The 26,209-nt window shown below is 34.6% G+C and overlaps 1 protein-coding gene across 1 annotated transcript in view; it reads right to left on the reverse strand.

The window, feature by feature from the left end:
* Window positions 1-5,190: 5,190 nt before the first annotated feature.
* The window catches only part of LOC143247418 (uncharacterized), a 39,410-nt gene continuing 18,391 nt past the window's right edge, over window positions 5,191-26,209 (reverse strand). The window contains exons 2-5 of the mRNA XM_076495482.1: window positions 22,241-22,337; window positions 14,450-14,527; window positions 12,592-12,697; window positions 5,191-5,591 (exon numbers count right to left, since the gene is read on the reverse strand). Coding sequence (XP_076351597.1) covers window positions 5,463-5,591; window positions 12,592-12,697; window positions 14,450-14,527; window positions 22,241-22,326 — 399 coding nt within the window. The 5' untranslated portion in view covers window positions 22,327-22,337 and the 3' untranslated portion in view covers window positions 5,191-5,462. The remainder of the gene's footprint in view (window positions 5,592-12,591; window positions 12,698-14,449; window positions 14,528-22,240; window positions 22,338-26,209) is intronic.

Below are 26,209 nucleotides of genomic sequence, written 5' to 3' on the forward strand. Positions count from 1 at the left end.
ACATGACCAATAGATGTGTAGGAAGGAGAATGTGAGTGATGCGTCATACATACCAGTGAATTATCCACGTGAAAAAAGTTTTCGAAACTTGAGTATAGGTTGATAAAATATATACGCTGATAAAGTATGTCGAACAACACGATTATCATTGAAATAAATGTATTGGAAAATTATAGCTTTTTCTAACATGAGTATAGCTTGGAGTTTTCGGATAATAAAAATCGGTATTTGAGCGATGTTGCATTACCTCAGTTCACAATATCTCACACTGACATCAAAACGTCCGTGTACGTTATATTTATCGGAGTAAGATCACAAAAAATAAATTCGCATAATATCAAACAGTTGGGAAACTTTTTGGTTACACAAATATGTACAACACCTCGATGCTACTATGTGGTCTTGTTCGAAATTTCAATACTGACATTCGTTATTGCTCAACACATGTAAGGGAGAGTTAAGATTGGAAAATTCAATACGGCATCATGAGAGACGTGATAGGTAACTGACCGTTTACTGTAAATGCGCATGAAGTAACCTTATAAAATGACTGGAAAAACTTAAGCAAAACCAAATTTATCTACCAAACCTCAGGCTTAATATTAAAAGCCTAACAATAATCAGTTTTTCGAAAAGTCGCTGGATAAAATTTTGTATTTCAATGTCGTGTTTGTTAAGGAATTCTATTTTGTTGTGATTATCTTCCAATACTGCACGAATTCAATTTGATCTGAAAAGTATTCTTTCATTTGACGTCCATTGTGAAAATGCTAAGAAAATCGACAAAGTATCTCATATTTACTGTTGACATTGAACTAACCATGACTTCTTGGTAGTTCTAACGCTTATTAGTATCTTTGGATTTTGGAATGATCCCAGCTAGCTTGATAAGACCAAGTTTGTAGCGAAAGCCGTCATGGTTATGGCAGATGTAGAGTGGTTAACGTAATTTTTACTTTCACTCGTGGGTTTCTAGGAATAGAGCCGGGCATGGCCAGATGGTTAAGGCAATCGACGAGTTATCCGAGAGTCGCGGATCCGAATTCCCGTCACACCAAATATCCTGGCCCTTTCAGCAGTTGGAGCGTTATAATGTGACGGTCAATCTCACTATTCAGTGGTAAAAGAGTTGGCAGTGGATGGTAATGATTAATTGACTTCCCTCTAGTCTTGCACTACTAAATTAGGGACGACTAGCGCAGATAGCCCTCGTGTAGCTTTGTGCGAAATTAAAAAAAACAATCCTAGAAATAGTATTAGTATTTTGTTATTTTTGAATTAAGCACAAAGCTACACAATGAGCTATCTCTGCTCTGCTCACCACGGGTATCGAAACCCGAATTTTAGCGTTGTAAGTCAGCAGACATATTGCTGAGCCACTGGGGGGCAATGGTATTACTAATAAAAACAATTACACAAACCACAAAAAATACAAAATTCAATCTTAACCTCAGCTTATAAAGTACCACGAAGTACTTCATCCACATTTATGCAAACAAATACAGTATCAGATAGACTCTTACATAATGCACCAAATTATTTTAATAAAAATTGGCATAAAATGATTTATTGTGTGATCTCGATAGATATAAATCAAGCTGGCCACCAATATACATACAAATAGATTTAAAACAATAATGAAAAAAATCAAATACATAAATTTAAAAAGGACAACTCAAGACAATGTATGGACATTGCCCTGAAAAGGGCCGGAGCACTACAACTACAACATAGTAGCAGCTGAAATGTAAGTTAGGGATGAAGAAAGAGATCTTTTGCACCTAACCTTCCTGGGTATCTAAAATCTAACATACCCACAAACAAGCAAGCATTACTAATAATCAGAACAGTCCTACAACCTGTAACAAAATATTGATGGGCTTGTTGGAAACATGTTTATTAACACCTACTTCTCGGCAAGTCAGCTGTAGGCTTACAACGCTAAAGTTTAGATATATAATCCCTGCGATTGGTACAGCACGAATAGTTCTCGTGCGATTTTTTCCCCAACTGGTGTTCTTCAGTGGGACAGCGATAAGTCTACAGACTTGTAACGTTCAAGTCAGGGGATCGATTCTTCGCGATAACCCAATGTGTCCAGAACATACATACTTCTATTAGAAAAAAATTTTCATTTTAATGTCTAAACCCAAAATAATGCATTTTCTTTAATTATTTTAACTACAAAATTAATTACTAACACTTCAGAACACATGTGAAAAATTCAAATTTCACTGTGAATTTCCTCTACCAGAGGTGTTCTTGTTTATTTGTTTTTTTCTTGTAGCTATTGAAAAGGTTCATAATGTTACTTCAATCTCAGATTTAGAAATGTTATTTTAGAAATTATATCAAAATTAGCAAATGATTATTGAAACAAGTTAATGGTAATTTGAATAAAAATTGTGATGAATAAATAAAAAAATATGTAGAGCCAACCCAGTGTTTTGGATAAAAATATGTAGAGCCAACCCAGTGTTTTGGATCATCTCCCATAGCGGAATGTCTGCTGACTTTCAATGGTAGAGACCAGGTTTTGATAATGCTTAACAGTTTCTTCCTTTTACAAATTCACTCAACAGCAGCACGTGTGCGGGCTCATTTCGGTAAAATCCGGGCTTCTATACTCGTGGTGAGCAGAACACAGGTAGCCCATTGTATAACTTTGTGTTTAACACTAAGAAAACAAACAACCTCTTAAAATTAATCTTTGTAAAGTGACATTCTGTTTTTACCTTTTTTAAATAACTATTTACACAGCAGGAATCGTGTATTTTTATTTCAGTGTGTGCTGATTTCGTGATTCATAGTCAGATCCCAAGAATGATTAGAATATTTTAATGTTGATCGTTACAAATGGTTTGCTGATGTTGTTTCATATTTATGAAAATCTAAATACCATGCAATACTTTCTTTAACACTATTTTGGATAAGACTTTGTACGATTTGTAAATTTAAAAAAATGTAATTAGCATTCTAAGGTTATAAATTGCCACGGTGACTCAAGCGTCACTTCTTTGTGTGGTCTTCACAACATCTCTAAGTATTCTATTTTTGTTCAACGTACCAGTATTATTAATACCTATATTAAGTTTTTCTCTTCTAACCAAACTTCTTCCCAACAATGTCAAAATTTTAAGATTTTCTTAGTTTTTTGTCTTTCCCAAGTTGTACTTCATGAAGATAGATTTATAAGTTTTGATAAAAAAAATATTAAAAAACGACCTCTACACTCCAGATAGTTATAAGAGAACTTTTATTTCAACCGTATAAAAATACATATGTATAAGCCCTGAAGGAGCCACAAAGTTAAGTGTGTATTTCCTTATAGCAAAGCCACATCGGACTATCTGCTGAGTCCACCGAGAGGAAACGAAGCCCTGATTTTAGCGGGGGGGAGAGGGGGAGCGCGTCGGTTAAAATAAAGGCGCTGGAGCATAAATGTCGTTTTGTAATAATCTTACTATAAGAACTCCTAAACTATGAGAAAAACATTAAATATATCATCATTTCTGAATCAGAAAAACCAATGTATGCGTTACAATATTATATTTGTGTTAGAACACTGAAGTTTTCCTGTTACTTAAATTATTATAACCTGATGGTAAAACAATATGAAAAGAGCCGGTTAATTTAGTTAAGCTTTGAAATGTTATTTTCTCTCAATTTATTGTACGGTAGCAAGTGATTTTTAGAAGACAGTTAATCAGGGTTTTAATGTTTGCGTTTGTATGTTTTTCTTACAGCAAAACCACATCGGACTACTTGCGGTATCCACAGAGGGTGGTATGAGCGTTGTAAACCCCTAGACTTACCTCTGTCGAAGAGGGGGAAGACCTATTTCAATGTTTTACATGTAAAATCATGTCAGGTGAACTAAGATTAAACTGCATGTTTTCAACATATGACTGAAATAAACTGGATCCACTAGTTTGAAGCGGGCCTCGTGGTTTAGGGTACTCGTAATTTGAGGGTCATGGGTTCGAATCCTGCCCATTGAAAACGCTCGCTTTTTCGATCGTGGGTAAAGAGTATTAATATTACAGTCAAGACGATTCGTTGAAAAAGAATCCCATCAGTTGGTGGTGAATAGTGTTAAATAGCTGCCTTCCCTGTAGCTTATTACAGTAAGTAGGAACGACTAGCGCAGATCATCGAGTAGTACCCGGTACAGCGGTAAGTCTACGGACTTACAACGATAAAATCAGGGGTTCAATTTCCCTCGGTGGACGCAGACGCAACAGATAACCCAGTGTGGCTTTGCTATAAGAAAACACATACACAGTCTTCGAGTAGATTTACGTGAAATTAAAAAAAAAAAAAAAAGTCAATAAGTCAGTAAAATTTCAGATAAATCATATCCGAGAATTTCAAATACAATTTATTCAGGAGTAAGAAACAATCTATTCAGAAGAATAACCCAGTAGTTTAAGATAATTCACTCATAAATAAGGGATAACTGTTTAGTCCTAACAGAAGTATGAGATAGTATAGCCAGGTGTATGATACATGTGCAGAAATACAATCGAGGCTGTATTATTATTATTATTATAAAAACCAGTACGTACGTTGTTATTCTGTTTTTTTCTTTCTTTTATTTTATAGTCTATGAAACTGTTTTAACTTCTCTTAACTTATCAGCCGGATACTTTGTTTTTGCACACCTTGCATTCCCGGTTAATTCAGTATCAACTTATTCTGAGTTAACTTTTAATCAGAATATATTATAACCATGTAAATATTTGGAAAGTTAGAAATTATAAATACTATTCAAAGTTACTCTGTTCATTGATCATTTTTCAAACCATGATAGATTTTAAAAAATGTGATATTTAGTACGAGTCTCCAAAGAAGAAGAAATTAATAATAATATTTATTTGTTATGTTCGCTTGTGGTTAAACTCAAAATTACACATTGGGCTAATGACGCTCTACCTACTGAAACTCGATTTTTAGCGCTTGAAGCCCTCAGACTTGTCGCTAAGCCACTTGGGGGGAGGGCATTTTGTTACGTACTGCTCCTTTTTTGTCTCACGAAAGACACATAATTAATCTATTTTATCTATAATTATCTATTGCATTTACAATACAGTTAGAAGATACGTATACTTACTGAACTCCGTGGATAACTACTGATAGCGAGTCTTGTATGCACGTGATTGTTTCATCGTCACATTCAAATATATCGTAATAAGGTAAACCTTTATTTTTCTTCAAATATTACTCGTTACAAAGCAGATACATTTTTATGGCTAACAAAAGACACACACGTTAATTAAAAAAAAACTATAGTTTGATTTCCACTTACTTAAAAACTATATTAACTGAGAATGGCAATACCGACATAGTCTTAACTTCTTGAATAAACATTTTTATTTATCTCGATTTTTGGGGTGTCATAAGGATCTAGCTCAACATAACATAAAAATCTTTGAAATTCTGATGACATCGTCTGGCATACATCATGGAAGCTTCACAAGCCAATCAACGTTGTCTTTTTCTAGTAGTGGAAAGGATCTCTCGTTGGCTCTCTGACCGTTCCCAACATGTCTGGATTGAATATATTTCTTTAATTTGTTCAAAAAGTTTCCCTAGTGAGCAAAGAAGAATGAATTATCATACAAGAAATGTTGTAACAACGTTAAAGATAATGTTTTATATTCAGTTAAAATATTAAAAATAAATTGGTTTTGTCTCACACTTGAAGCATCATAAAGCAAATTTTAATTTTGAATAGAAAATGAATATTCGTTCCGGATAATTAAATTATAAAATATTTAATCTTAATATATGAAATATTCATGAAAAATCAAGAATACGGAGCTTAACATGTATTTATATTAACGTGCTCAGTTTGAGCACCAATTTTCACTAATTATTCTACCGATTGTTTGTATTTTTAATTTCGCACAAAACTACACGAAGGCTATCTGTGCTAGCCGTCCCTAATTTAGTAGTGTAAGACTAGAGAGAAGGCAGCTAGTCATCACCACCCACCGCCAATTCTTTTACCAACGAATAGTGGGATTGATCGTCACATTATAACGCATCCAAGGCTGAAAGGGCGAACATGTTTGGCGCGACGGGGATGCGAACCCTCAGATTACGAGTCGCACGCCTTAACACGCTTGGCCATGTCGGGCCTTATTCTGCCGATCACACCTTTTTACTGTGATGTGTATTAATGTTGTTGTGTTTTATTTTTTCTGAAGGGGAGGAAAACTGTCCAGCATTTAACATTTAAGTCAAACATCTAACCAGTTGAAAGCGTTTTTCGTTATAACTGATTTTTATTACGCATTTATATAACACTAGCTATACACTTTATTAGGAAATGCAGATACATTTGTTTGTTTTTTGAATTTCGCGCAAGCTAGTCGAGGATTATCTGCGCTAGCCGTCCCTAATTTAGCAGTGATAGACTAGAGAGAAAGCGGCTAGTCATCATCACGCCAACTCTTGGGCTACTCTTTTACTAACGAGTAGTGTGACTGACTGTCACATTATAACGCCCATACAGCTGAAAGGGCGAGCATGTTTGGTGGGATTGAGCTGGCCATGCCGAGCAGATGTATTTGTAAAACACTATTTATTCCCATATGCAAAACAGATCGGTTATGTTGTTACGAGAAAAACGGAATACTGGCTTTGCATGTCTTATTCAAGTCAAGTTGCTGGAAGTAGAGTGATGGTGTAGAAGTATTTCCTTTGGTCTCTTTGGAAGGGTGAATTACATTCAGGTTTCTGATTATCTTTACCCGAAGTGAGATCTCTGATGGACCCTTTTAGGTTGTCCAATACTGGTTTTAAAAAGCAATATTCATTGGACCACAATAATATTTAGTATCTTTAGAGTTAACTTGCACGTCGCATTTACCGTCATGATTATCCATTAAGAATTGTGAGACACCTGTTGATAACAATAATCTTCGTAAAACTGGATACAATCGAACAAGACACCTGTATCTTGTACAATACATTTCAAGTCGAATTCAGTTAGTCTAACCCAATATTCCTGGAAAATTATAATAAAGCAACCATGTTGTTTTTCATCGAAATGAATGTGTTCTTCTAATTACCTGAAAGCGCACATATCGGGATTGACCATTAAATTATAACGCCCCCTACGGATGAAAGGGGCGAGCATGTTTGATGGGAAAGGGGTTCGAACCCACGACTCCCAGATTGCGAGTTATGCAGGTCGCGGGTTCGAATCCCGGTCGCGCCACACATGCTCGCCCTTTCAGCTGTGGGTGCGTTATAATGTGACGGTCAATCCCACTATTCGTTGGTAAAAGAGTAGCCCAAGAGTTGGCGGTGGGTGGTGATGACTAGCTGCCTTCCCTCTAGTCTTACACTGCTAAATTAGGGACGGCTAGCGCAGATAGCCCTCGAGTTGCTTTGCGCGAAATTCAAAACAAACAAATAATCATACTGGGTCTATACAGCTAGTAATTTAATTCTGGAAATAGCAAATTACTGTAAGATACAGTGAATCGTATGTAGGGAAATATCCATAAGCGATCAAATTAGATGTAAGAGCATTTAAAGAATTTAATTACTGCTGTGCTGATGAAAAATAATAAGTTTTTACTCAAACAAAGCACTTACAAAATTTTCAGGTTTTCGACAAATATACTAAATATTTAAAACAACCATTTACATTTCAAGGAAAAATTAGCACAGCCAAAAGTCTCAAACCAAACGAAATTTAGAAAATCGTATGAGATGTTCCGAAATGATCTTTCCTGCTACTAAGGTAAATAAAAACAATAACAAACAGAGATATAGAAATGCAGTTTGCAATGTCTTGTAGCCCAATCAAAATGTTTTTATCAAATGTGTCAGTATTTCTGACTGACTCATTCTCATCACGTCTGACCTGTTTTCCACTGCAGTTCAAGTTTGTTGCAACCTGCCCTTAATGACAGAAATGTCCTTTTTTCCGGTCTTTATTTTCGCAGTGGAAGGAAATAAGTAATTACAATTAACACATTTTTGAGTCGGGCTAAAAAATGTTACAAGTTACATATTTGTATGTTTGTTAATGTTTAACTCATGTTCCAAAAACAGAAAATACAATTTTGAAACACAGTTTATTTCTGTTGCATTTGGTGACGTTTGCTTACTCTAAAAGTCAAAATGGCACAACTTTCCTGTACACAATGACGTCAGCGCAGTTTTTGCAACAACAGTAAGTAAACAGTTCGAAACTTCGTCAGATTTTTGGACAACAGCTTTCAATGCGGCTGTGTTTTTATTTTTCTCACCAACGTGAAAAAACCTTTCATCAAATATTTCCAACAAATTCCTGCATATGCTGTCAATAAGCATTACAAATATATGGGATTAAGTAGTTTTGAAACGAATAGCTTTAAACAGCAAACGGCACTTTGTTGGGCTGACTCTAGGGAAAATGGCTTCTCGAGAAAAGCACTATAATCCATATTGATTTAGAGGTTTTCAGAGGAAATGTAACTAGTGATGGTTAAGTAAGTAGACATAACTAGGATACAGTATATTATCCTGTTTATTTAGAAGTAACTATCCTCTGTAGAATAATGTACTTTATTCAGTCTGTTAACGTGCCGTGTGCAACAAGTTTTTATTTCTCGATGTGTACATAACTAGCCGTGTTACCGAGTCTTTAAACGTACATCTTCTGTATCTTTTAATTAAGAAAGTAAGAAGGCTGATATGGTGTTATTTTTGAAAGTTTCAGAAAAGAATTTCCAGATTTATTATATTTTATGAAGTATTAACTGAATTTTTTCAGTTCTAACCAATTTTGCAGTATCACGTAAGTACATAAACAATTTGTGTTTAACTTTAAAAAAGTCGATTACACAAAATTACGTCTAAAAACTTCACGAACTGTATATGTTAGCATTATGTTAACAGTTTTACTTAACTGCCCTCCACCATGCCACAGCAGTATCTCTTCGGACGTATAACGTTAGAAACTTCGGGTTTCGATACCCGTAGTGGACAGAGTACAAATAGTCCATTGCGTTGCTTTGTGCTTCACTTCAATTGCTTCAGCTTACACTTTCTTTGAAGTGCTGACTTGTGACGTCGTTTGATTTTATTCGAGATATTTTATCATTATCACCACTGTTTTAAACAATGCCTAAAATAATTAGTTCAGTGTTACTTGAAAAAAAAAAAAAAAACTTATCACCGAATTAATTATACTCAAAATGTCAAGTAAAGACAGCAATATAAATAAATACATAGAGTTTTGAATTAGGCGACTGTGTAAGGAAACAGAAGAATAGTCAAAAGAATCTTTGAAATATGAGAATTATGAGAGAAGTGATTAAACATCAGTGGAAAATGTGAAACGCGGATCTTTATTGGTGACAACTATGAAAACAGAAACGAAAAAATTGAAGACCGCAGTATGAATACGTATAATGAAGGAGAAACTTGTGTGAGTGTTTCAAATGATCCGGAAAGGTGTGTTGATTATGACACTAGTGCTCCATTAACTTATTTTTCAGCAGAGGCGTTTGGTTATTCTCGGTGACGAGACTGTTTTGTTTATCAATTTAGATTACCCTGGTGAACGGATTTTGCCATTAAACGATAATTAGTTAAGTGATATTGTTCGATTCACATCTTAAGAGAAATTACGACTTCCGAGAGATGATAAAAGCCGACGTTTTAGTTCATCTTAATATAACCGTATTTTAAATAACAGTGTAAACCATGCCCTACGTTTTCTGGTGTATTCCCAAAGTTAAACCTACTTATGCTCTATTTGCCGTTTATTTTATATATCACAAGCAGCCATTGCCTCTCCAGGTTTTTCAGACTGGAAAATTTTGTTTCTTTTTTAAATATAAAATTACAAAGATTATAAGGAATGTGTGGTAAAATGGTTAGACTTCGAAAAGAGTGGGTCTGCCCATGACAACTTTCAAAAATGCATATAGAACTAGAAAAGCAACGCTCGTGAGATATTTTAGAAATACTTCTCACTGTAGTGAAGTATTTCGTTTCACATCACTAATCTTAACTTTCCGTAAAAAAAAAAAAACGTATAAGTCGGCCTGTAAAAATATTGGAAATTTCACCGAGTTAGTTAAATCATCAGCAAAAACTGATTCAGTCTTGCGAGAACATTTGTACCGTGTAGTTAATATTGAAAAACGCTATCATTATTTCAGTTAAACCATCTATAATGAGTTCATTGATTTGATTGCTAAAAATATGAACAAATACGTTACTGGAAATATTACTCGTTTACACCAAACAGTTGGGAGTAATTTAACCATAATTATTTTGACCAAAATAGAACTTAAGCTTAAACATCCTTGCACGTCGTGGTAAAAAAAGTTATGACGATATTGCAAACATGCGTAGTGTATGCAAATGTAAGAATAGTACAAGTAAATCCATGAGTCCTTCTTCTGTTCTTGTGGTTACCATAATTGGAATTTGACCTTTAGAGATGCCGCTAAGTCCTGTATAAGGGTTCAAGTATTCTTTGGTTTACTAAAGAGGATTTATTCTCTATTTCAGATATCCTCCAATACATGGCATGTATCAATAGGAAGAGTTAATATTGCTTTAAAACCTCTTTCGAAAACTAGGTTGGTGTACTGCATATAAAATAAGAAAACTATTTGGTTTCAACTCTAAGAGACCTGTGGTGTTTTACGAAACTGTCTGGAAATTGTGCAGGTGATCCTTAACTTCCCTTTGAATCTTTCATTAATGAGATTGTGCCGTATGATTTCTTAGTATCTTTAATCATATCATATGGCATCCCAGTAAAAATCAATGATATTAGTAAATTGTAACAAAATGATAGTATGCATTTGTTACACGCTTTGAATAATTTCTGAAATACCTTGATAAACATAGATCAATAGGATTTGAGTCAACATTTTCGACATTCAACGATTTGGCATAAAATTTGGAGATTCAAAGAGAATTCAGAAAACCGTGATGCTAGTAATTTTGGATTTTTGCACAACGAATCACAACTTCAGTTCAGGAAGGACTCTTGCAACGTTGCAAAGGCTTCAGGATTAGTTTCAGCTCTGAAAGTTTATTTAAGATCAATAATGTAGACACGTATGAAGAACCCAGTATGACTTGCAAGATTCTCCCCCCACCCCTTCAATATGAAACGCACTTTGAAATTAATATTGGTAATGGTTTGCTATACCAGCTATAGCTGCGTTGGAGTAAAGAAGGTTTGGTTTGTTTGTTGTTAATCATAAACTGTACAATGGACTATATCTGTATTGCGCCCTCCAGAGGTATCAAAACCCGGTTTCTAGCGCCTAAGTCAATATACTTACTGCTAGCTGCTGAGCTACTGTGAGACATAGAAAGAAATGTTTTTCTTCTTAAGGTGATTGAAACGTCCCTTTATTCTAGCAATAAAAAAAAAACAACTGTACTCTCTGGTTTTGGATGTTTTTTTTAATTTCGCGCAAAGCTACACGAAGACTATCTATGCTAGCCGTCATTACTTTAGCAGTGAAAGACTAGATGAAAAGCATCTTCGAATGGTTAATTGTCACATTATAACGCCCCCACGACTGAAAAGGTGGGCATGTCTTACACTGCTAAATTAGGAACGGCTAGCGCAGATAGCCCTCGTTTAGCTTTGCGCGAAATTTTAAAAAAAAACAAATCGTTCAAAGACTTTGAACTGCGATCGGCATCGGCCCCAGAAGCACACTCAGTGGCGTAACTGTTTCTTCTGAGGTTTAATTTTATGGATGTGTTTGCTTCTGACATGGATATGTAGTGAATGTGTTTTATTCAATATATATAATATACCTTTGTGTTAAAAAAAGATGTAGTTATTTAAAATGTATGCATATATATCAATATCTTTGAAGGAATTTGGGAGGAAGTTTTCCTTCTTAAAATTTGGATCATATATGCTCAGTAATCGCGAAAAGTGGCCTCGCAAGCAACAATCATCTAGGAACTTCGAACCCCCTAAATCCCGCCTGACTAGATCTAGTAACATTTTACATCATTGAATGCTCACAGAATATCTTCGATTAAGCTGTTAATCTTGGCTATATCAATTTGTAGTGTCGACCATTTTGAACTTTCGTAATGTACAACTTTTACGTTTCTTTCGTCGGTTACTAATTGAAAGCACCATCAGGGAAGCAGGTATTAGCCTCTTTGCTTCTTTTTTTTTTGCTAAACCATTATGGTCCAGCATGACCCGGTGGTCAGGGCATTCGACTCGTAATCTGAAGGTCGAGGGATGAATCCCCATCACCTCAAAGATTCTCACCCTTTCAGCCGTGGGGGGGGGGTATAATGTGACGGTCAGTCGCATTATTTATTGTTAAAAGAGAGCCTTAGAGTTAGCGTTGAATAGTGATAACTAGCTGCCTTCCCTCTAGTCGTACACTGCTAAATTATGGACGGCTTGCACAGATATACCTCGTGTAGCTTTGCGCGAAAATTCACAAAACAAACAAACTAAACCGTTAAAATTATGTGACGGATTTAACGTCTGACACCTTACTATTCACGTAAGTAGGAGTAGTTATTATTATTATTATCCTTTATATCAATATAACAATATATCGATTGGGCACTTACCATTAAGCTGTTGATATCAGAGATGTCGTCATAAGGATCTGCCCAGTTTAGTACGGATCCTATTGCTCTTCGTGAGTCATCAAGGTCAAAATTCTCGAAATCCTTTCTGTTTAGAATAAGATGGGAATCTACAGATAAGTAAATGTGTAGTAACCTAATGTCTGACGTAAAATTGTTGTTATATATACCTACGTGCTTGTTTTAATACTATATACTCTAAGTCGTATCAGTACTGCAGGGTTAACATAATTTTACTTATAAAAATAGTGAAATAGTGTGTTTTAAAATAACGAATATTTAAAAAAAAAGTAGTGGTCAAAATAACGGTGTACCAACTCTTTAACTAATAAACATTTATTGGGATTGCTTGCTTAGTTATATGGTACAAGTCGTCAATGGGAGGTGAAAGGGTTCCCTTCTGGCCAGTAAATTTTACAACGCTAAAGTCCAGGGTTCGGTACCCATGATAGAAAGAGAGTGCAGATAGTCCATCGTGTAACGTACCACTAAGAAAAAACAATTCGTAGCTAGTATTTATAACACAAGTTTTTAACTAGTTATCCACAACTAGGTGAATCTTGAGGGTGGGAGCGATCTTCGCGAAATTTCACCTCGTCTCGCGCAGTTATCCAAAGCCAAATGACTCTGGCTGTCGTCGAAACTGATTGTTGGTTTACTTTACTGATACAAAGTATACAAGCAAATACATAACGAAATACTGAATTGGATAGCTAAAGATTAAAGTTGAGAAAGGAGAATTGTTCAAGCTCCAAATTTTTACTTTAACTACTGAAAATAAATACGACACTGCTAGCACAGTGTTGTTTGTTGTTTTTGCTTGCTGTTGTTTTTTTTATAATAATTCGATATTTCCTTACAGCCTTCTCGGGAGTTTTTTTAAAGGCGAGTTACTAAGTTACGGTAAAATATAGGCCGTGGCTATACTTACTGCAGTCGTTATGCGCTTTCAGAGCATCAGTAGTCATGTTTTTGAGCTTAGTATTGTACAATTTGAGTCTCAATCGCAATATGCTACTTCCGTAAATACCATGAGTGGTTAGTGTTTCATACTAACTCTGGCTTGCTACGAAGAATTTTCAGTTCGACACTAGGTAGGCCTAACTACTTCAAACGTAGCCTAATCCTTGTTAAATATATAGGTACACAGTTGTTAATTTCATGTTTGACTCTTAAACTGGGCGAAAGTGTCAAAATCGGAATGTTCGGCTTGGATTAAAAGGTGAGAAAGTATTTAAATTGTGAGTAGCGGTTATGGCTACCATATACAAATGGCAAATATATACAAATATATATGTATTATATATACGCTATCTTAGAAATATAGGTCATGTTAAGTTTATGGTATAAAATTATATACATTATTGGACCTTAACAGCAACTACATCACATCAATCAGCTAAATACTTTATTTAGGCCTACTGAAATGTCAAATAATTACTAGTGGATTTTTACATGTTTACATTTAAGTTGACCGTCAGGGAATGCTCGTGTTGAACATTTTTGTAACTCCATTTATATTTGAATAATAATAAATTAAATAACTATTTCATTTTAATTCACACCATACTTGTTATCATCCGATCTTAATCTTTACTGAAGAGGGGGGTAACATGAGGAAATATTTAAGCTGACATTACACCCCTGACGAGTTATTATCAGCAAGCAAAGTATGGAAACTTAAATTTCAAAACAAACATAATAATAATAATGGTGTTAGTTTGAAAACAGTTACAATAACTGAGAAAGAGATCAACTTGCTGAACAGATAGCATTATGTTTTAGTGCTGTTGTATGCACGTGGATCTTTAAACACGTAGAATAAATGTCGGAAACATACCTTGAATGGTGTTTGGACATGTAGGATCCAGATCTTTTAGCACTAACACCACGGCATATAGGCGCAAATACATACTTGCTGTAAAAACACAAAAGAAATAACATTTATAATGTTTACTTTATTTTGCGTAATTAACCCTGCTTCAGTGCTGGTAGTTAACAATTTGTTCTCGTGCCAGATAATTAATTCTGTCTCCCGATGCTGGGTAGATAACATTACGAGGGCTGTTCAAAAAATACGCGGACTGACGTCATAAAACAAAATGTACTTTATTTAGAAGTTACAAGTCTGGGACCCCTTCAAGGTACTCTCCTCCCCAACGCACACACTTGTCCCAACGGTGTTTCCACTTGTTGAAACAGTCCTGATACGCTTCTTTTGTAATGTCCTTCAACTCCTTCGTCGCATTTGCCTTAATCTCGGGAATCGTCTCAAATCTTCTTCCTTTCAAGGGTCTTTTGAGTTTGGGGAACATGAAAACATCGCAAGGAGCAAGGTCAGGTGAGTAGGGGGGGTGGGGAAGAACAGTGATCGAGTGTTTGGCCAAAACGCACGAGTTCTGAGGCACAAATTTCGCAGCAACGCGGTGCATCTTCAATTTTTTGGTCAAAATCTCGTAACAAGATCCAACTGATGTCCCAAACTCTTCAGCAAGCTCCCTAACAGTCAGACATCGATTTGCCCGCACCAGGATGTTGATTTTGTCGACGTGTGGGTCGTCAGTTGACGTGGAAGGACGTCCAGGACGCTCATCATCTTCAATGGACTGTCGACCATCCTTAAAACGTTCATGCCACTTGAAACATGCCGTACGCTTCATAGCAACATCACCGTAAGCCGTGTTAAGCATAGCAAAAGTTTCAGTCTCAGATTTTACAAGTTTAACACAAAATTTCACAGCAAGTCGTTGCTCCTTCAGGTCATTCATTCTGAAATCCGCCAAACGAAAAAATCGCACTTCACTTAAAACCGCGTAGCTAATACACAAATGAAAATATCTGCAATCGGGAAATGGCGTCGTAATCAGCTGATCTGTGCGAACCTAGCGACACTAAGCGGATTCCACTGGAACCAACTGGAGCCGCGCAATTCAAACAGTCCGCGTATTTTATGAACAGACCTCGTATGTTTCAGCTAGAATAATTATTGGTTTTGTAAGCTATATTTTGAATACAGTCACTAGTTTGTCACCTCGAGGAAGATACGGGTAACAGTTAAGATCAAAAGGTTTAACAAAATATAGGCTTAGAAAGTTCTTAAGAATTGATTTTCAAAATTCCCAGTAAATTCGACGGTAGATTATAAATACCAGACTCGGAGAAAATAAAGAGTTGTTTATAGTCGATAGAGTAAATCAGTTGTTGCGTTTTTAGTGAAGTGTTTAAATCTGTGTTTGCTATCGCGTATATTGAGTTACTTTGTAGAAGTAAGTTTACTTTTACGATGGTGTGTTACATTTAGCGTGGCTGTAAACGTGACAGTTAACATACCACAGGTTTAAGCTTGTAGAAACGTTGAAGGAGGGAATAAGCTAATTTGTCATTGTTGTGTAAACTGAACATTGAATCATTTTTACCAGATAATTTAAAACAACCTCTCAACGAAAGAACAAACAATGTTCTAGCAATACTGTAAAAAATTAATACTTTTTCCTTGTTTTTGTAGCTGTAAATTTCTTGACCTTTTGTTTGTAATAACTCTTAAGTTTTTGCACAGGTTTATGATTATCTGTCATCTTAATTAAGACAGATTTTTGGTAACCAAACAATTTCTAACATCTATCTATTTCTATGTTTTTGCTAGCATATTGGAAGTTTTTTTTTCTCTGCCAAACTCTGCTAGACATATATACATAAAACGATTTTTGTCTTGGTCTGTATATATTCTCAAGGTTATATAATAAATCTCTAAAAGATATGTAGATGGATTTCTAAACTGTCTCAGAAGTGTCTACGTGGGACCAACTGCTGCTATCTTTACATTTTTAACACTCTTATGGGCTATATGTTTTGTTTTAAGTCAGATGTTATCTTAAAGGTGCAAGTCGTTAAAATAAAGTAAGTTTGTGCGAGTGGGTCTAGAACATTCTAGGTGATGTCACGAAAATATAACTTTGCAAATCGTCTGAAAACAAAGCTACATTACAAATACTAGAACCAGTGTTTTGCTTTCAGTGAGAAGTGAATAGTAAATGAGTATACACTGAGTAATTAGTGTTAGTCAGTCAGTTTGGTTTAGTGAAGTATTTGAATCAGTACTGTTAATCATGTAAGTTTAGTTGTTTGATCGATTAGCCGTGAAACTGAACATGTAAGTTTATCTTGAACTTAATCCTTGTGCCGTTAACAGAGTATTTTCATTTGGATGTCATCTGTAGACTTAGACCTACAAATTGGTATAAGTTACAGCAGCGTATGAGTTTACAGAAGTGTTAAGGAAGAAATAAATTAATTTGTTATCGCTACATGGACTGGACTGTAATTTATAGCCTAATTATTAATTTAAAAGCATTGTCTTATAATCAGGCTAGTACAGTACTTTCACCAATATTTTAAAACTATGAAAGCCATGGGAAACAGAAACAAATTGTTATAACATTCTTTTTTAGGGCCGCGAAACACCCTTTTTCTTAAGAAGTTTAGGCTTTTGTTTCTACTAATGCCTCACATCATTTTCAGTCACACTAAATAGCAGCGGTACAATTGTTTAGTTTTCCTGCCTCATTCGCCACTATAATTTTAATATTTGAATTATAACTCACTCTTAATCCTTTATTAATTTGATATTTGCTTGTTCCCTTTCTTTTGACGCTGTCACTTATTCTTGCACAAATGTCATAACTAAAATTGGACTCACGGATAACAGTTATTATAAAACTTAGAACGATCACAATCAAAGAAATAGTGCACCAGCAAAATCAATACTATAATTTAACAGTCTGCAGGTTATTAGTGCAAGAATTAAAGATGACCTTTAGCAAACATGGGTAGACGGATGTTATCTGGACATTCAGAAATGCGACAGGCTAGAGTAACGCCGCGATTACAAGGCGACTATGAATTTATAGCCTAATTATTAATTTAAAAGCATTGTCTTATAATCAGGCTAGTACAGTACTTTCACCAATATTTTAAAACTATGAAGTTTTTAATTTGCTGGAAATTTTACAACGCGTATTTGAAACTGGTATCAGGACCTTGTGAAGACTGCGCATGCTTATCACGCTGCAGGGTTGTTCTATCCGTTTATTAGGATACGTTGTCATAGATACTCTACACGCGGAAGTAAAGATTAAAAAATAAAACAAATTAAAAATTGTGAGAGAATTATGTAAAAACTGGACGAAAAGAAAAGCGAGGTCAATAAAACTGATGAATTAGTTAAGAAAGCTGGCGTTGCTTTTTCCTTGCCTGGGATTTAAAGTCGAACCACTAAGTCCGTATCTTAGAGAGATTTTAATAAAAACCAGTTTATTGTATTCCTGAGTATATTACACACTGCATATTGTATAAACCAATTAAGCTTATTCAGGCATAAACTAAGTATACAATAATAGGAAATCTGACAGATGTGATGTTTCTTTTAAAGCGTTAACTGTATGAATATTGAGCAAACCGCATACCACGAATAAAATGAAAATACCATTAATATGGTAGAATATTTGTAAAACTTTAATCAAAGAAAAAATCTTTATACCTTGTTAATCTGCGAATAACTCCTGCATGTGTAAAGCTTGCTACGCGTTTGTTATCACATTGTCTAGAGAATGTATTTGTTTAGAGTCATTCAAGTAAATTCATTAATATTTTGACTTCTAAAAAAGAGGAAACCAGAAGAGCTCCTGGATTTTTTAAGGGTCTGTCAATTTATCTATATCAGTTTGTTTATTTATGGAAAGTTAAATGTCGTATCAGAAATATGGTAGTACTTATGGGCCAGATGTGCAATGCAAATTAAAATCTCAAACACTCTTCAAGCAGCATGTAAACTAAATTTTATAAGCACTTTACAGACACTGTTGAGTAGTAAACAACCAACTGCAGAGTAACAAGTCACCAAAACACCTGAAAAAGTCGGAAAAGCAAAAAAAAAGAGGCTAAAATAACAAATTTGTCAATCTATTATCCGACTGATTGACCAACTAACGTTGTGGAGAACATATTTTTCTCCTGCCTTCACTTTATCCAAATCTAAATGTGCATAATGGAATTACACTCTCGGGACTAAAAGAGTTTTTCTTACTATTACTTAAGACCTTGGAAAGTAACAAGTAATAACAATAACAATTTTGCGACACTAATAACGAAAAATAACATATTAATAGCTAAATTCTATGGTTACATGTATACTCTGTGAGTTGTCAAGTCACAACATGCCCTCGTATCACATGCGGGTGCCCGTTTACTTATGCATGCTACGTGATAAGTCTGCGGCTGTATTAGCTTGATAGAAAATGTGGATTATGTAGATTATTTAGATCTAGGACCGAACAACGATCTAACCTTTGAAAGCAAAGTTTTCAGTTTTATACATCTGGATCGATGGTTCTATGTTGGACAAAACAATTCTATCGTAGCAGTTGGTGCTTAAAACGTGAGCCTCCTATGTAAGGACGAATGCTACTACTTCCGATATCTGATACAAAGCTGCTCGAGTGTTCAGGAGAGAAAACAAGAATTATAGATAGTATAATTTGCCCTTGTTTTCAAAATAATGTTATCTATTGGTATCTAAGGTTGTACTTGAAAAAGTGCAATTGTTGAAACATGCCTTTAAAGGGAACAAACGACAGAAAAGAAGAAAATCTGATGTTGATAATCTTGAAAAGTCTTTGTTCCAATGAAGAGAACATTACTGCAGAAATAGAGAAAATTAGAAACAGTAATGCTGAATACGTGAAACAAGTCTTAACCATAAATCCATTCAAAGGAAAGGCTACTATCCTGGCTTGATAGAAGAAAACTATAGAAAAGATATTAACCAAAATCAGGAAGTGTAGAGATAAAAGCTAGAAGAAGGATGGGAAACTTAGTATCAAAAAATCTATGAACCCATTGTAAACAATTTGTAAAGACAACTATTAAGAAATAGGAATTAGAGAAACAAAAAAATATGGAAACAAGGTAGGAATGGGTGGGTACATTTTAACACCTGGTGGTTCGTGACACGGTGCAACCTCAAAGTGGATGTGCCATCGTTTTGCTTGTAATAAAATTATGGTTTTTGAAACTAACGAAGCGGATTGAAATTCGTGCGATACCACAAAATATTTCCTATATTTTAAGCTGTAGGTGCATTATAAGAGTAACAATTAATCCATTAAAATGGATGATGGATAGTAGGCTGCTGATAAGATGATGGGCAATAGGCTACTGATAACAAAATGTCTTCCTTCTAGTCAGTTGTTCAACATCACTAATAAGCTGTGTATAAAGGAGTACTCAGTGACAGTGTTAAGTAGGGGGCGTGATTTTAGTGATATATATAACATATAATGATCCTTGATGTGCCCTTGATACATCCTAATACACAAAAATAGTTATACAGTTATATCAGTTATAGTTCAGAATTTCTTCAGCCTTTTCTGATTTTTGGCCAATTTTAAACTTTTCTTGACCTTTCGTAATGTCATCTGCTTTCTCGCAAGATTCCGATTATTGAAAAAAAGCAACTGCCAATGTGCTAAAGGCCAAGTGCGAATCTGGGAAAGGTGTTTATGGTAGGATTTTTACCATATTATTAAATTTCACTATCACTGCAGTTTGTGGGTCATCACACCGAATTAAATGTTTTTTTTTTGTAATCAATCAGACTTTCAATGGGATTTCCTGGTAGTTCCTAATGTATTAATTTTTCCATTAACCAATTATTCAGAGAGTCACCCAGATGGTTAGTGTTTCATGTCGTGTATCGGTAGGTCTAAGGTTCCCATTATGATGTTCTTTAATATGCTTCGAACTTTCAGTTATAGGTGTGTTGTAAGAGTAACTGTTCATCTATGGGGAATTTTGTAATTTTTAGAGAACCTCTGAACCCTGCAGCAGAACGCGGGTGTATTACGTTAGTTCATTACAGTGCATCACCTGGTAATCCTTCTGGTTGTATTTTAACATTAGAATTATGTTATTTGGATGAAGCATACAAAATTTTATGAAAAACTCTGTATTTATCTTTATTCCAAATTAAACGTGAAACTTCTTAAGATCCGCGAGCAGTCATATATAATTTCCTCGAAGTTCACATTTTAAGATGAAGTACTATGCGCAAATTCATAACAAATATTAATAATACATAATCATAATAGTGCACAAATAATTAAACATTTAGTAAAACATAGAAAAAAAACGTCTGCTTCCGACAGGCCAAGTTTGCCATTATTAAGATAATGCAGCATTACTATTTTAAATTTACAATAATATCGAATGACTGGTAATTTATTTTGAAAGTCCGGGGTTAATTTATGCCACATTTAGTGTAAGTTGACAACTGTAGGGAATTACAAATTAGTTTTTCATTTTTACATTTGAATTGTCTTTATCTTTGTCCACATCTTTCTCTGAGATAATAAATATGTCGCGAGATACTTCATCAATCTTAGTTAGTTCGTGCTCAACAGTTTCAAATGACAGGCACTGTTTTGATACGTGTGGTAATTATTATATATGAACAGTAGAATCTGCGTCGTGGTTCGTATTACGTATATAAATGTGTCTGTGTGTAATGCTTAAAGTAATAAGTATTTGTGTTTTGTAACATAATGTCTTTATGGCATAAATATGCTTCTCTGAATATCAGGATTAATTACTTGAAAAATGACAACCATATAAACTAAAAAGATTATTAATATATATTATTGTAAATAGGAAAAAAATAAATTTTAACGGAAAGTAAAGATCGTTAGTTATTCGTAAAATTGCTATTGAGAAATATCCAAAACAAAATAAATGCTGCATAAAAAGTACATAAACAAGTAAAATTATACTAGTTCGATAGATTTTTAAACGATTTGAAAAAAAGCACAATATTTGGGTTTGAAATTTAGTGCCAAGATACTTTTCTACAGGTCCCACATATTAACAAACAAAAATACGAAACGTGCCTATTTTTGGTCATTTTAGAAGGTTAAATAAACATTTAATTTTCGGGATTTTGTCAATTACTTACCCTTGTTTTGGGCAATTTATGTGGGATTTTGTACAAAGACACCTTTTACACAGGGGTATAGACAGTTTTGGAATTTTTGTCTTATGCTCAAATTTTTACAATATGAAGTTTTTGTAAGCTAGTCAGAGTAAATCAACCAACTTACGTGGGCTATGGTACAATAATACCTTTTCGTAGATCCAAAGCAGTGGTGTGGACAGTTGTAGATTCAGACTTTGAACGTTTTCAGTGCTGGATCCACGAATTTAAATGCAAATTGGCACGAACATGTAAGGAATAATTTAACATAGGTATGTACATTTATATTTTTTGAAATTTTGATACTCGGACCGTTAACAGAGTATCAAGGAAATTTGAAGTCTTCTGGATTGGATGTACATATATATTGAAAACTGACCAATTACTTAACAGATAAGTACAATCGTTGGCATAATTGTTGTTTTCCACGAGTTTTTACGGATACTTACTAGTTTATTGTAGAATTTAATATAGAATTTCATCTACCATGTTAGTTATGAATATTCAGATTCTAGATTTCATTTGAACAAAAACGGAGATAACATTTTATCTTCTATTCTTAACTGAAGCATATTATCCTTAGTCTAATCTATCGTTACAATAACGTACCTACAGTCAAGGTCCTCTGCAATTTGTGCCAACACTTTGGTGGTGACAAGAAGAAACACCAGGGCTAAACCAAATCGATTCGACATCTTGTTTTGTCCTAAACAATATAGTGGTAAAAGAAAAAAAGATACAAAACTAACGAAATTGATTTTCTATTTCCATTCCTAAAACATACAAGTCCGAAAAAATAAATGTTTTAATATAAATATTTTGAAAAAGGATCTTTTCATCACAACGAACATGTGCATATTGCTGAGCTAAAGAACTGTTTATTGTCAAGGCAATGTTTATACCTTATGTAACCTTGGCAATAACAGTTTATTCCCCTACGACATTTAAACTGTTTTGTTTTCATTAAGAAAATGTTGTTTTTATCTGAAGTGTTTCTTAATTCATCTAGAATTTTAGCGCAAAGGTACATAAGTATTATCTGAGTATAACCATCTCTAGCAGAAAGGAAGGTAATCAACAGTATCCATCGCGAACTATTGAACTGTTCTTGTCTGATAAAATCATAAGGCCAGGTGGTTAGGACGCTCGACTCGCAATCTGAGGGTTGCGGGTTCGAATCCCTGTCACACAAAACATGCTCCCCCTTTCAACTGTGGGGGCGTTATAAAGCTATGTTCAATCCCACTGTCCCTTGATAAAAGAGCAGCTCAAGAGTGGTGATGACTAGCTGCCTTCCCTCTAATCTTAATCTGCTAAGTTAGGTTAGTGCAGATAGGCCTCATGTAGCTTTGCGCGAAATTAAGAAAGAAACAAACAATCAAATAATAGGATTTGGTCATGACTTTCATTGCGCACCAGCGTATTCACAGCCACAAACTGCGTGGTGCGCTTTTGCAGTAACGGAACGCAAACCATAAATTTTTAATCGTTGTTTTTGAGGAGTGATTTTAGTAATTTTCTGTTTAAAGTGTTTCATTTATTATTGTTTATACCTTTGCCATTGACATTTTAAGTATATAATGTATTTATTGAATTTCCAAAGGACATGACCTTGAAGATTATCTAAAATGACCTCAAGAATAATGTCACAGCGTAAATCCACAAGACCTTATTTCTTACTTCTACAAGTATATTCTACACCCCTCTATGTTTTAATTATTTGCCTTTCAATAAACTTCTATATTACTTTTTATTAGTGTAATTGGAGTTAACATTTCAACAAAAGTGAAAGATAAAATTTGGAGTTATATATATGTTTACCTAGAAATGCACAAATTAGAATAAATAATTTTTAAAGCTAACAATTCTTTTTTATCTCTTAGCTCACACTGTTAAGAAAGTCTCACTTTTCTACGTCACTTTAGCTCTGACTCGATATTTTAGTATTATTCACTATTCAGATACGTAAAGCTCATCGGATTAGTTGTTTTATTTACAATCATGGCAAGTATTTTTGTTTGTACCATTGTATATCCCTAGTTATATTGACATACTTAATTAGCGATGTCTCATTTTGTGGTTCTGATCTATATAAATAACTTGCTCTGATCAAACGTCATTAAAGTACTTTAGGAATTCAACTTCAGTCATTTTGTAACGTATTAAGTGAAACAACTTAAGAGGAAACTTTGCCTTAACGTGGTAGAGGTGACTAACTTGGGGTAAAATCTGCAAAAATATGACCGATGTATTCCACTGTAACTAACAATAATCTTTTTAATCCCATATAGATGGAGGTTTCTTAGGTTAAAACTAACTAAGTCCGTTTCGTCACTTGTGTCTCTCGAAAAGTTTTGTAAATTCTTGCTTCAGTTTGCTCTACGGACATTGTCGTGGTCTTTTGAGGTTTATTAATATTCCATGCAGTCAGTGTAATCTCACCAATATGTGTTTTGCCACAGTCTTGAATATAAGGAGGGGGGGTCGAGCAGAGAAAAGTGTTTTAGTGTTATGTGTTTTCACCAGTGTGTGCTGGAGTTTTGAGCTCCGATTTCTTGGTTCGCATCTTGTTACTGCTAAAAACAAAACCGAGTCTCGCGTATTCCGACAGTGGATGCGTTATAAGAATGACGATTAAATCCCACTATTCGGTCTCAAAAGTTTGCTGTAGTCACTTTTGAACAGTTGCCTTTCTTCTGATCTGTCGCTTAAACTTTATGAACGACTAGTGAAGATAACTGCCATGTAACTTTGTGCTATATGCAACAAACAAACTTGTACAGAACATATTTTCCTATAAATAGGATTTTTCCCGTATCTACAGTTCAACTGTGTAAAATGTTTTATTTTTGCTAATTATTTCAAAGAATAATGGAAAAGTAATACATTAAAGAGTCATTAAGCTAGAAAAAAGAAAACGTTTAGCGTTCGGAATTTTCGAGAAAAGGGAAGGAGGAGATGCTTTTTTAAAATTATGTCTATCGTAGAAAGTTTTCACCCTTGTTTGCGTGATTGTTGCTTGTCTTCAGAAAGCCCATATTAAACAAAAGTTTTCTTTGTTTAATTTTCCGATCAAAACGATGCAAAATGTATGATAAATAGAAAGGACAACACGAGTCAACTAAGTTCATCCTATTTTTTATTCAGTTTGTTGTTTGTTTTGGTTTTGGAATTTCGCACAAAGCAACTCGAGGGCTATCTGCGCTAGCCGTCCATAATTTAGCAGTGTAAGACTAGAGGGAAAGCAGCTAGTCATCACCACCCACCGCCAACTCTTGGGCACTCTTTTATCAACGAATAGTGGGATTGATCGTCACATTATAACGCCCCCACGGCTGGGAGGGCGAGCATGTTTTGGCGCGACTCGGGCGCGAACCCGCGACCCTCAGATTACGAAGCGCACGCCTTAACGCGCTAGGCCATGACAGGCCCTTTTTATTCAGAAGTATGTATTTCTTTCTATGATAGAAAGATGATAATTCATACAAAGGAAAGAAAACCGCCTCCCAAAAAAGTGGGTGGAAGCGATTCCAAAAAAAGAAAGCGGGTGGGGACGCTAAACACGATTTTAGTTGTATTTGAACTTAAGTTGAAAGTTCAAAGCAAATAAATCAGTCATTGTTACCTTATTTGCTCCTTGATTCAACAGAAATTTAGACACAAAATGTTGGTAAATATTACTGACATAAAGTATTCCTAGTTACGTGCTTTCAGCAAGCCGTAATTTATGTTATTGTGGGGTTTTCATGTCCTTTGTTTTCAAATGGTGTGAAATTATGAAAAAATTCTTTTTTTTATAGGAAACATAAGTTTTAATGTCCACAAGGTTTCATGCATATATATATACAAGTATTAAGAAAAACTTATCGCTGAATAAAAGAGATATGTAGAGGTGGCGACTGAACCGGAAAAAAGGAACTACACAAGATAAGGATGTAAGTGGACATTTCACTTGATATCTTTAATGATCTTGTTCCAGACTAAAATATCTCGACTTTACATTGAGAATAAAATTCCTATATTACCAGCGCCCCCACTTTTGTCTCTTGAAAACGTGGTGTTTGAAGAGAATCTCAGCTTTCATCATAAAACATTTCCTTTACTGAAAGTCATGGTAACTTGCACTGTTTTAAAATAACTCAGCGTTAATTATCACATATTTAAAATAACCCGAGGTTAACTGTTATAAAATAACTCATGGGTAAATTGCACTGTTTTAAAATAACCCAAGGTTAACTTGTACTGTTTTAAAATAACTCATGAGTAACTTGCACTGTTTCAGAATAACTCAGCGTTAATTATCACGTATTTCAAATAACCCAAAGTTAAATGTTTTAAAATAACTCATGGGTAACTTGCACTGTTTTAAAATAACTCAAGGTTAACTTGTACTGTTTTAAAATAACTCATGGGTAATTTGCACTGTTTCAGAATAACTCAGCGTTAATTATCACGTATTTCAAATAACCCAAGGTTAAATGTTTTAAAATAACTCATGGGTAACTTGCACTGTTTTAAAATAACTCAAGGTTAACTTGTACTGTTTTAAAATAACTCATGGGTAACTTGCACTGTTTT

The sequence above is a fragment of the Tachypleus tridentatus genome, chromosome 3 (genome assembly GCF_004210375.1).
Source record: "Tachypleus tridentatus isolate NWPU-2018 chromosome 3, ASM421037v1, whole genome shotgun sequence".
Lineage (NCBI taxonomy): Eukaryota > Metazoa > Arthropoda > Merostomata > Xiphosura > Limulidae > Tachypleus > Tachypleus tridentatus.